Genomic DNA, 11838 nt, shown 5'->3' with positions numbered 1-11838 from the left:
CTTAAACGTTTTAAAATGGAAAAAAAACGGCAATATACCGTTTTAAAAGTGCGATGTGAAAGGGGTATAAATGTATTGCCATAATATAACGTTTTGCCCATTCTTTATTATTATTATTATTATTATTATTATTATTATTATTATTTATTCCAACACATGAAGTATAGGAACTTTATGCTTTATTATTGCAGATAGTTACCTGAACCTTTATATACAATTACTTGTGTATACAGGATTATATAGTCAACATGGGTATGGTAAGCAGAAGCATTAGGTCGACAATGGGAAAGTCGACAGTCAAAAGGTCAAGGTGTTTACCTTTTTTTTTTTAGCCGACGTGTGCCGACGGGCAGTACTTCATGTCCTACCATCCACTACGATATGGTGGGAGAATAAAATAGTTTGCCCGAAAGCAAATGCGAGGGGACGCAGTACACTCATGTCGAACTTTTGACGGTCGACCTTACCATTGTCGACCTAATGCTAGTGTCGACCTTCAGACCCTGTCGACATTACCAATGTTGACCTATTTCAGGTGTCGACCTAAGGCCTGTCGACCTTCAGCGGTCGACCCAATTCATGTCAACCTAAAGTTGGTCAAATCAATGACCCCGTACCCGTGTAGAGTTAGGTTATGGTTAGGGGTAAATTACACTTAAAGTGCTATGTCAACATATCAACATTTCTGATGTCAACATAATGTTCATGTCAACATACAGATCATGCAGAGCACCTGGTGTCAACAGTTTGAATGTTGACATTTTGTATTACACTTGATTACATGTATTTTCTCATTTGCAGGGGGGGGGGGGGGCACCAAACAGTGGAAACAGGGGCATTCTGTATATAACAGAGACTTGGGGGTTATTTACTAAGATGGGAGTTCTGTTGAAGATGGGATGTTGCCCATAGCAACCATTCAGGTTCTACTTATTTATTTAGCACCTTCTAGAAAATAACAGATATCATCTGATTGGTTGCCCATAGCAACAGCCCATCTCCAACAAAACTCCCATCTTAGTAAATAAAAGACCGAGACAAAATAAATACAAATGTGAAAATGAAAGTGACAGCACGCAAAACATCTGATTGCAAAAGGATCAGAAACATTTCAATACTCTTTGATCTTAACATGAAGTATAATAAGTAATAAACAAAGACATCTCATAGAGCAGCATTCTAGTTTATTGGAATCTTGGCTGTACCATGCAACAGAATGAACAAGGGTGCAGAGGATGACTAAGGAAATGACATACTCAGTGCAATCACTGTCCTATTAGAGCACCTTGCCTGCCGCTGCCTCCTTGTCTATGCAGCAGGTACATGCAGTGTCCAAGACCTCAACTCTCCAACATTCCTGTGTGATTCTCTTAAGGTGGCTCTCCCATCACACACCTCCTGACAGAGCTGGGCTAGATCAGCACAGCAACACCCACCACTACTGCAGTTCTCAATGAGCCCCAGGCTGCAAAATAAGATTACATGTCCATGTGTCAAGGCATCTCGTCCTCCTGCTGATCTTCTTCTGCACTGCACGGGAAGCCATGTTCCAGGACTCCTAAACTAGGACTGCTACAGGTGTGACTGCTGGTGTGGCTGCCCCTGCTTCCAATCCTCCAGTGCTGTCACATTGACATTGTCTCATCCATCCCCACCTTAGCCACCATCAGGGTGGAATGTAGAATTTAAGGAAAAGGGTTGAAGATTGATAATCCACCTTAATGAGGCGATGATGTCATAACACGGTCTGCAGCAGACTAGGCACAACCCCATTCTGCATCTTGCAAGCTGGGGAGAGATACACAGAGGCAAAAAACATTCTGGATTTTTTTTTCCCTTTTTTTTTTTTCCTTTTTTTTTTTTCTCCTCTCTCTCTCTCTCTCTCTCTCTCTCTCTCTCTTTCCCTGTTGAACCCTCCCATTCTTTTAACAAGGCTGTACCAGCAGGCCAGGGAAAGCAACACTATAACCCGTTCTGCAATCAAGCTGATTTTTATTTGCTCTGTACAAATTTTTTTTTTTTTTTTTTACTTTTTTTTTTTTTTTACTTTGCAATTTCCATTCATAAGTCTCCCAGGCAGCCTGGTCTGGAAGCTAAAGTGGGCTCATCTCTGTGTCTTCCTGTGAGCAGTCATCACTCTGAGAACACAGCCTGTCTTACAGGTCGCTTAGAAGAATGTCATTTTTTTTTTGTATTGTATAAGGGCAACACTGCTCAGGCTTAACACGGACCTCTGTGACAGCTGTTCAGATATAAGTGCTCAGTGACAAGTAAGTACTGCATCTTGCCTCTCTCTATACATATATATATATATATGTATATATATATATATATATATATATATATATATATATATATATATATATATATATATATATATAATTCGGGGAGGGTGGGGGTGTTTTCGTACAGCAAGCCCTAGCCAGTAGAGTTGTACGTTGATTAGTGATCGGTTCTATAAGGAATGACTGACCTCTTGCATTTGTCACTTTGCCCTCAGCAGCACCTGATTGCTGCATCTTAGTTAATTGCATTAGTCAGTAGAGTCGGGGTGTATGGGGGGGGGGGGGGGTATCTACTTGTGGCTGTGGATGCTACAACACGTCTGAATGCACCTGATGTGCAGTGTTGTTGCATCCTTGAAGCCTGTGCTATGCTCTTGAGTTAGATGAATGCTGTATGTATGCAGGTATGTGTGTGTGATTGTATATGTATTATGTGTGTGTGTGTATACTATATATATATATATATATATATATATATATATATATATATATATATATATATATATATACATGTTTGATAATGCACAGCGCAAGTAAGAAAAACCCATTGTCACCCCTTATTCGCCTCTTGGTGGTCCTGGCATTACTTAGCCCAATGAGATAGATTGCACCTCTTGCCCTTGAAGGCAGTGACTGGTCTGCATGCTCAGAACATGACGCTGCCGAGCCTATGCTCAGTTCCCCATCACTACTTCTGTATTCTAGACTATTTAACATCGAATATAAATGATGTATTTCCCACCATTCAGGTATTTAGCGTCAGCTTAGAACGTTGCGCTTTATAATTAGGATATGTATGTCAGTATGTGACGCTGTGTAATATATAAGTACAGCAGGTGGATGGGTCACTTATTACAGGCCCCTATTGCAATCTCTGCTATTAGTATTTGCTGTACATCTCCAATGCAGCAGATGATAGAATACCCTAAACTTGCCTAAACTTTTGGGAACCTACAGTATACCCCTCACTGTCCTCCTCCCTGATTATATGGGTGCAGCTGAATGCAGGTGGCAGACAGCCTGGAGGCATCCTGGACCATGGGAAGGGGATACAATAAGTGGTGTCACAGCATAAGGGCCACAGGGCGCTGCATGGGCTTCCAGTTCCTCCTCCTCCTCCTCCTCATCTTCTTCTTCTGCGGAGAGGCACCATGGACAGAGTGGAGTAGTGCAGCCATAGCAGATCCTATTCCCAGCCAATGATCTTCCTTATAGACTGGAAAACAAGGCCATTGGTGAGTTGCTGAGAAGAGCTGGGGGCGTCTGGTAATACTACTGCAGAGTAAGGAAAAGAAATACAACAATTGATATTCACTAGGCATTGTGTGTGTGTGTGTGTGTGTGTGTGTGTGTGTGTGTGTGTGTGTGTGTGTGTGTGTGTGTGTGTGTGTGTGAGATATAGTTCACATATGTGTGTGTGTGTGTGTGTGTTATAGTACACATCTGTGTGTGGGATTGATAGACAGCCATCTGAGAATCGAACCGAACGAGTAACAGATTATTGTACTACCCCCCTCCCACCGCCTGAACTTCATTTGTCAATAATACAGTCCAGATCTGTGGTGGGTGCTACAAGGCAGATATTGCACCTTCCATGCCAGGCTGAGCCAGCAGCCCATGCATTAACCTATGCCCACAAGATCCAAGGCAGCTACCTATGCTATACCCAGCAGCAGGCCATGCTTCTTCCTATACCCCCAGCAGCAGGCCATGCCAGGCAGTTTCCTATGCCCTTAGCAGTAGGCCATGCAGCTGATTATGCCCCCAGCAGCCTGCACAGCTTACTATGCCCCCAGCAGCAGGCTCATCTACCTATGCCCCCAGCAGCAGGCACAGCTACCTATGCTCCCAGCAGCGGGCACAGCTACCTATGCCCCCAGCAGCAGGCTCATCAGCCTATGCCCCAAGCAGCAGGCACAGCTACCTATGCCTCCAGCAGCGGGCAGAGCTACCTGTGCCCCCAGCAGCGGGCACAGTTACCTATGCCCCCAGCAGCGGGCACAGCTACCTATGCCCCCAGCTGCGGGCACAGCTACCTATGCCCCCAGCACTGGGCACAGCTACCTATGCCCCCAGCAGCGGGCACAGCTACCTATGCCCCCAGTAGAAGGCACAGCTACCTATGCCCCCAGCAGCGGGCACAGTTACCTATGCCCCAAGCAGAAGGCACAGCTACCTATGCCCCCAGCTGCGGGCACAGCTACCTATTCCCCCAGCACCGGGCACAGCTACCTATGCCCCCAGCAGCAGGCACAGCTACCTATGCCCCCAGCACCAGGCACAGCTACCTATTCCCCCAGCACCAGGCACAGCTACCTATGCCCCCAGCAGCGGGCACAGATACCTATGCTTCCAGCAGCGGGCAGAGCTACCTATGCCCCCAGCACCAGGCACAGCTACCTATTCCCCCAGCACCAGGCACAGCTACCTATGCCCCCAGCAGCAGGCCATGCCAGGCAGTTTCCTATGCCCTTAGCAGTAGGCCATGCAGCTGATTATGCCCCCAGCAGCCTGCACAGCTTACTATGCCCCCAGCAGCAGGCTCATCTACCTATGCTTCCAGCAGCAGGCACAGCTACCTATGCCCACAGCAGCGGGCACAGCTACCTATGCTCCCAGCAGCGGGCACAGCTACCTATGCTCCCAGCAGCGGGCACAGCTACCTATGCCCCCAGTAGCGGGCACAGCTACCTATGCCCCCAGAAGCGGGCACAGCTACATATTCCCCCAGCACCGGGCACAGCTACCTATGCCCCCAGCAGCAGGCACAGATACCTATGCCTCCAGCAGAGGGCAGAGCTACCTGTGCCCCCAGCAGCGGGCACAGTTACCTATGCCCCCAGCAGTGGGCACAGCTACCTATGCCCCCAATTGCGGGCACAGCTACCTATCCCCCCAGCACCGGGCACAGCTACCTATGCCTCCAGCAGCAGGCACAGATACCTATGCCTCCAGCAGCGGGCAGAGCTACTGTACCTGTGCCCCCAGCAGCGGGCACAGTTACCTATGCCCCCAGCAGCGGGCACAGCTACCTATGCCCCCAGCCGCGGGCACAGCTACCTATGCCCCCAGCTGCGGGCACAGCTACCTATTCCCCCAGCACCGGGCACAGCTACCTATGCCCCCAGCACCAGGCACAGCTACCTATGCCCCCAGCACCAGGCACAGCTACCTATGCCCCCAGCAGCAGGCACAGCTACCCATGCCCCCAGCAGCAGGCACAGCTACCTATGCCCCCAGCAGCGGGCACAGCTACCTATGCCCCCAGCAGCGGGAACAGCAACCTATGCCCCCATCAGCGGGCACAGCTACCTATGCTCCCAGCAGCGGGCACAGCTTCCTATGCCCCCAGCAGCGGGCACAGCTACCTATACCCCCTGCAGCCGCACAGCTACTTATGCCCCCTGCAGCAGGCACAGCTACCTATGCCCCCAGCAGCAGGAAGAGCTACCTATGCCCCCAGCAGCAGGCACAGCTACCTATGCCCCAGCACCAGGTACAGCTACCTATGCCCCCCAGCAGCAGGCACAGCTACCTATGCCCCCAGCACCGAGCACAGCTATCTATGCTCACAACAGCTGGTACAGCTACCTATGCCCCAGCAATGGACACCGCTACCTATGCCCCCATCACTGGGCACAGCTACCTATGCCCCCAGCACAGCTACCTATGGCCCCAGCACCAGGCACAGCTACCTATGCCCCCAGCAGTGGGCACAGCTACCTATGCCCCCAGCACTGGGAACAGCTACCTATTTCCCCAGCACCAGGCACAGCTACCTATGCCTCCAGCAGCAGGCACAGCTACTGTACCTATGAACCCAACACCAGGCACAGGTACCTATGCCCCCAGAACCAGGCACAGCTACCTATGCCCCAGCACCTGGCACAGCTACCTATGCCCCCAGCAGCGGAGACAGCTACTGTACCTATGAACCCAACACCAGGCACAGGTACCTATGCCCCCAGCAGCGGGCACAGCTACCTATGCCCCCAGCAGCGGGCACAGCTACCTGTGCCCCCAGCAGCGGGCACAGCTACCTATGCCCCCAGCAGAGGGCACAGCTACCTATGCCCCCAGCAGCGGGCACAGCTACCTATGCCCCCAGCAGCGGGCACAGCTACCTATGCCCCCAGCAGCGGGCACAGCTACCTATGCCCCCAGCAGCGGGCACAGCTACCTATGCCCCCAGCAGCGGGCACAGCTACCTATGCCCCCAGCAGCGGGCACAGCTACCTATGCCCCCAGCAGCGGGCACAGCTACCTATGCCCCCAGCAGCGGGCACAGCTACCTATGCCCCCAGCAGAAGGCACAGCTACCTATGCCCCCAGCACCAGGCACAGCTACCTATGCCCCCAGCAGCAGGCACAGCTACCTATGCCCCCAGCACCGGGCACAGCTACCTATGCCCCAGCACCAGGCACAGCTACCTATGCCCCCAGCACCAGGCACAGCTACCTATGCCCCCAGCACCAGGCACAGCTACCTATGCCCCCAGCAGCGGGCACAGCTACCTATGCCCCTAGCACCAGGCACAGCTACCTATGCCCCCAGCAGCGGGCACAGCTACCTATGCCCCCAGCAGCGGGCACAGCTACCTATGCCCCCAGCAGCGGGCACAGCTACCTATGCCCCCAGCAGCGGGCACAGCTACCTATGCCCCCAGCAGCAGGCACAGCTACCTATGCCCCCAGCAGAAGGCACAGCTACCTATGCCCCCAGCACCAGGCACAGCTACCTATGCCCCCAGCAGCAGGCACAGCTACCTATGCCCCCAGCAGCAGGCACAGCTATGCCCCCAGCACCAGGCACAGCCTGTCCCTCTCTCCTGTGCTATCATCTCGTCTACCCTCACACCACCGTTCCGCTCTGGCAATTAGCTTCCTCACTGCAGCAAATGCTGTGACCAGGTTATTATCCTGCAGAACAGGATCTGAGATAGGAGGTTTCCTTTCTATCTCTGCCTACCCCTTCCCTGCCAGCACTGGTCTCCCTGCAGAGGGGTCCAGGGACCCACAGGAGTCAGGACTGGGGGCATTGCACCTTCCAAGACCCTGGCACAATGCTCTACCCTGCACCACACCAGTACCGGTCTCTCTATGCTGCAGAGCAAGCATTGGCAGAGGGCATCACGTGTGTAACACATGTGCACCGATACATGCCATCTACTGTATATACATAGCGATGGGGGACGACGACTAATAATAATTGTCATCATCATCATAATGAATATTCTGCAGAGATTCTAAAGGGCGAATCATGCGCTGAGCAAGGACGAGTCTGGGGAGCATCATCCCTCTGCAGGCTCCTCTCTCTCCCTCTCTCTAACCTACAGCTCCCCTTCAGGTTCTGCTGCTGCACCAGAGCCAAGTTATTCACCATTACACCAGAGGGGAGACGTTGTGTGTGGAAGGATGCAGGGAGAGAGAGAGAGAGAGAGAGAGAGAGAGTGTGTGTGTGAGCGAGCGAGAGGGAGAGCGAGCGTGCGCGCGTGTGTGTGTGTGTGTGTGTGTGTGTGTGTGTGTGTGTGTGTGTGTGTGTGTGTGTGTGCTGCAATACAGTATCTTATCGTACATTGGAGTGTAATTAGGTGACTGCAGAATATGTAATATATATATAATATATATATATATTTATATACAACAGCTAATAGAATATATACATATAGATAGATAGATAGATAGATAGATAGAGGTATATATATATATATATATATATATATATATATATATATATATATATATATATATATATATATATATAAAACCATCTACAGTACACGAAGATAGAATGGACATAGAGTGTGGGATGGAGTAAGCACGAGAGAGGGAACACTTTGTGAATGTACACAGGCTGTGTGAGTGTGGTGCAGCCTTGTACTGCATACAGTGCCATAAGATTTCCAAGCATCAGCAGTAACCGTGGAGCATATTGCAAGCAGTCACAATACAGCACAGGGGATAAAAGCGGTGTGATTATTATGGAGCGCTATAGCATCACTTACCTTATTACTGTTCAGCATATTGATCATCCAAGAAAAGCCCACTCAGCCTTTCATGCCTTCTGCACACACCATAGGGTACCACAAACGGGCAGCACAGATAGATTAGATAGATAGATAGATAGATAGATAGATAGATAGATAGATAGATAGATGTAGATACATATATAAATCTATGGTTGATATATATCTATATCTATATCTATATATATCTATATATATATATATATATATATATATATATATATCTGGATAGATAGATAGATAGATAGATAGATAGATAGATAGATAGATAGATAGATAGATAGATAGATAGATAGATAGAGAATCATTTGGCGGAGACACTCTTCGGGAAAAAGACAACTGTCTTTCCCCCAAATGATAACATTACATTGGCCATAGTGAATTTTGAGCTCCAAGCTTTAGATCCTGTATGCTTTACCGTGTGGATGTATTCCATGCAATGTATTAAGTGATGCCAAGCCATCCCAGTATTCTATACACACCAAGCTTATGTAATAATGGGACTGTACTGGGGATATGAAATACTAATCCAGCAATGTAACTAAATATTCATTTCAAATATGAAAATGCTACCAAAATAGGACTGATTTCACATTTATTTGATTGTTATATACATGTTCTTAAAAGAACTACAAATCTGGTTGCGCAATAAATTGGTGGTTTGGGGAGGAGAAAAAAAAACTACAAATTGTCCCAAGAGGAACTCAAAACGCAAATATAATTTAAAGTCTAAGAAAATAGCTACAAAGATACAAGATACTGCCGATATATCAGAGATGCAAGTTCAGAGTTTGCAGTCGGACTGATACACATAGGGCGATGGGCCGATGTTACAATGATACACGGTCAAATAATAAGAATAATACAAAAAATAAACCTGTCTGTCTGTTTCCAGTTGCCCGGGACTTCCAGCAGCACCTGCCCAGCAGAAGACGGTCCAGCTCTGGTGGTGAGGGTGGAAATGCAAGTGTCCATACAGCCTCCTTTTAAAAGTCTTCCAACCTCAACCCTGATCTACACACTGATCTAGAACTTGACAGATATAGATATATTTTTATATGCATAAAAGTCTTGGAACACCCAGCTTAGCTGTACCCATCCTGCAGCTCTCAGGCTAAGTCCCTTTTTTTGGGGGGGTGCAGAACAAGAAGAAGAAGAAGAAGAAGAAGAAGAAGAAGAAGAAGAAGAAGAAGAGGGGTTTAGCTTGAGAAGAAAGAGAGAGAGAGAGTGGAAAAGAGAGAGAGAGTGAAAAAAAAAAGAAGTGGGAAAAGCAGAGAGGGCGATGACGCTTCCAGTTTGAAGCGACCCTATTCGATGTCCTGGTGAAACCTGATCCCTACTTGCGGATTTCTAAAAAAAAAAAAAAAAAAAAAAAAATCCCAGCACCCAGCACACTTATGATCAGCTCAGTCTGTGTCTCCTCCTTCCGCGGGCGCAAGTCTGGTAACAAGCCTCCCTCTAAGTCATGTTTGAAAGGAGATATGGGCAAAAACGAGGACAGCGACAAGATTGTCATTAATGTCGGGGGCATCAGGCATGAGACCTACAGGAGCACCCTCAAGACTTTGCCCGGGACCCGGCTGTCCTGGCTTACCGAGCCTGATGCCTTCAGCAACTTCGACTACGACCCCAAGACCGACGAGTTCTTCTTCGACCGCCACCCGGCGGTCTTCGCCTATGTACTAAACTACTACCGTACTGGGAAGCTGCACTGCCCGGCCGATGTGTGCGGGCCACTGTACGAGGAAGAGCTGGCCTTCTGGGGCATCGATGAGACGGACGTGGAGGCTTGCTGCTGGATGAACTACAGGCAGCATAGGGACGCCGAGGAGGCGCTAGACAGCTTCGAGACCCCGGAGCCCGACGAGGAGGACGAGGAGGACATTGAGCTGAAGAGGCTCTGCTTGCAGGAGGATGGCAGGAAGCTGGGCTGGTGGAAGAGGCTGCAGCCCAAGGTCTGGGCTCTCTTTGAGGACCCTTATTCTTCCAAAGCTGCCAGGGTAATGTACCCCACTTCTGTCTTACCTTCTGTCATGTGTGTGACATGTATGTAACAGCATGCTACATACCTTACATGTGTAGGCATGCAATGCAGGGGGACAATACAATACTGCAATGACACAATTACTTATACTACAGTAAGTGAAGCTGTTGCAGGTGTACAGTTATACATGGCAATACTACCAATACACCACAGTAATGCAGTTGCAGGTGTACAGTTATGCATTCCAATAAGACCAATACTTACACCACAGTAATGCAGTTGCAGGTGTACAGTTTTACATGGCAATAATACCAATACTTACACCATAGTAATGCAATGCAATTGCAGGTGTACAGGTATGCATTACAATAAGACCAATACTTACACCACAGTGGTGCAATGCAATTTCAGATATACACAATACAATAAAACCATTACTTACACCACAGTAATGCAATGCAATTGCAGTTGTATACTTACACTCCAATAAGACCAATACATACTTATTCATAAGTGATGCAATTTCTTGTAGGTGTGCTCTTATACATTACAGACCACTACCTGCACTTAAGTGATGCAATACAGTTTCAGGTGTATACTTATACAATACTGTAGGACCAATGATTAGAGTTAAGTGATGCTATGCAATTGACGGTGAACAATATTAAATGACAATAAGACAGTTACTTACACATAAGTGATGCAATGCAGGTGCAGTTAGACAGTTATACATTGCAATGAGACAATTGCTTAATACTAAGTGTTGCTAGGCAATTGAAGGGGAACAATCTTAAATTACAATGAGGCAATAATAATTATATATGTATTGTTAACAAAAATAAGATACATACACACATACTCACGCTTACTAGAAACTATAATGCAAGGGCTGCATGGCCACATATTGCACGGTAGGGGGCGCTCATGTGGCAGCAGTGTGGTATGCAGAGTGAAAGTTTTCCTAATTAATCTTGTACAGATTACAACACTCTGGTAACTCCGATACGCTTAATGCATGCACACTGCAAGAGGCTGAATGGATGAATGATTCCTATTCTCTGTGGCCAAGGTATATTGGAGGCTGTGTGGCAGTGTGTTCTGCTTCTAATTGCAGCTAGTGGAGGATGGAGTCCAAGTGGGGGGGGGGGGACATGTGCATCAGCTGCAGCACTGAACAAGTACAGTATGGATGGTAGTGAGCTGGGGGAGGGCAGCTTAGAGGACTGCACTGCAGTGAAAATCAACAAAAGCTTGTAAACTATTTCCCATGGTATAGAGTCGATGCTGACAATCGGCCACATCACAGTCACATCTTTGCAAGGCACAGATTGCATCGAAATGGTTAAATAGATGAATTCCCCCAAAAAGGAACAACTGCTGCAGAACATTCAATAAATAGGGCAGTCCTTAATATTAAACGTGTTGTAGTGTATACATTGACCATTCATTAAAAGAAGCAGCCAGTGGCCTTATCTTGATTCCATCAAGCTACCAAATGAACCACTCACTCACTATTAATTTCGGTGTTCCGTAGAGAATACTG

General features: G+C 48.0%; 1 protein-coding gene and 1 long non-coding RNA gene across 14 annotated transcripts in view; one reads left to right on the top strand and one right to left on the bottom strand.

Moving 5' to 3' along the window:
• Positions 1-1167: 1167 nt before the first annotated feature.
• Positions 1168-9657, bottom strand: LOC146042403 (uncharacterized). The gene is made up of 2 exons (XR_014463865.1): positions 8291-9657; positions 1168-3560 (listed from the first exon to the last, which is right to left on the bottom strand). It is a non-coding gene; the product is annotated as an uncharacterized LOC146042403 (long non-coding RNA).
• The window catches only part of LOC146042401 (voltage-gated potassium channel KCNC1-like), a 119847-nt gene continuing 109307 nt past the window's right edge, over positions 1299-11838 (top strand). For 11 of the 13 annotated variants that reach the window (XR_014463862.1, XR_014463861.1, XR_014463859.1 and 8 more), the window contains exons 1-2: positions 1300-2270; positions 9207-10311. Coding sequence is in view for 8 of the 13 variants with exons in the window: in XM_083162381.1 (XP_083018507.1) it covers positions 9709-10311 (603 nt within the window). In the remaining 5 variants the exon portion in view is untranslated. Of the gene's footprint in view, positions 2271-9206; positions 10312-11838 lie in introns of all 13 variants that reach the window. The other 2 variants (XR_014463864.1, XM_083162384.1) reach the window with 2 other exon arrangements.

The sequence above is a fragment of the Crinia signifera genome, chromosome 19 (genome assembly GCF_055691185.1).
Source record: "Crinia signifera chromosome 19, ASM5569118v1, whole genome shotgun sequence".
Lineage (NCBI taxonomy): Eukaryota > Metazoa > Chordata > Amphibia > Anura > Myobatrachidae > Crinia > Crinia signifera.
The sequence above is the reverse complement of the archived record's forward strand: the minus strand, read 5'-3'. Positions and strand labels throughout refer to the sequence as shown.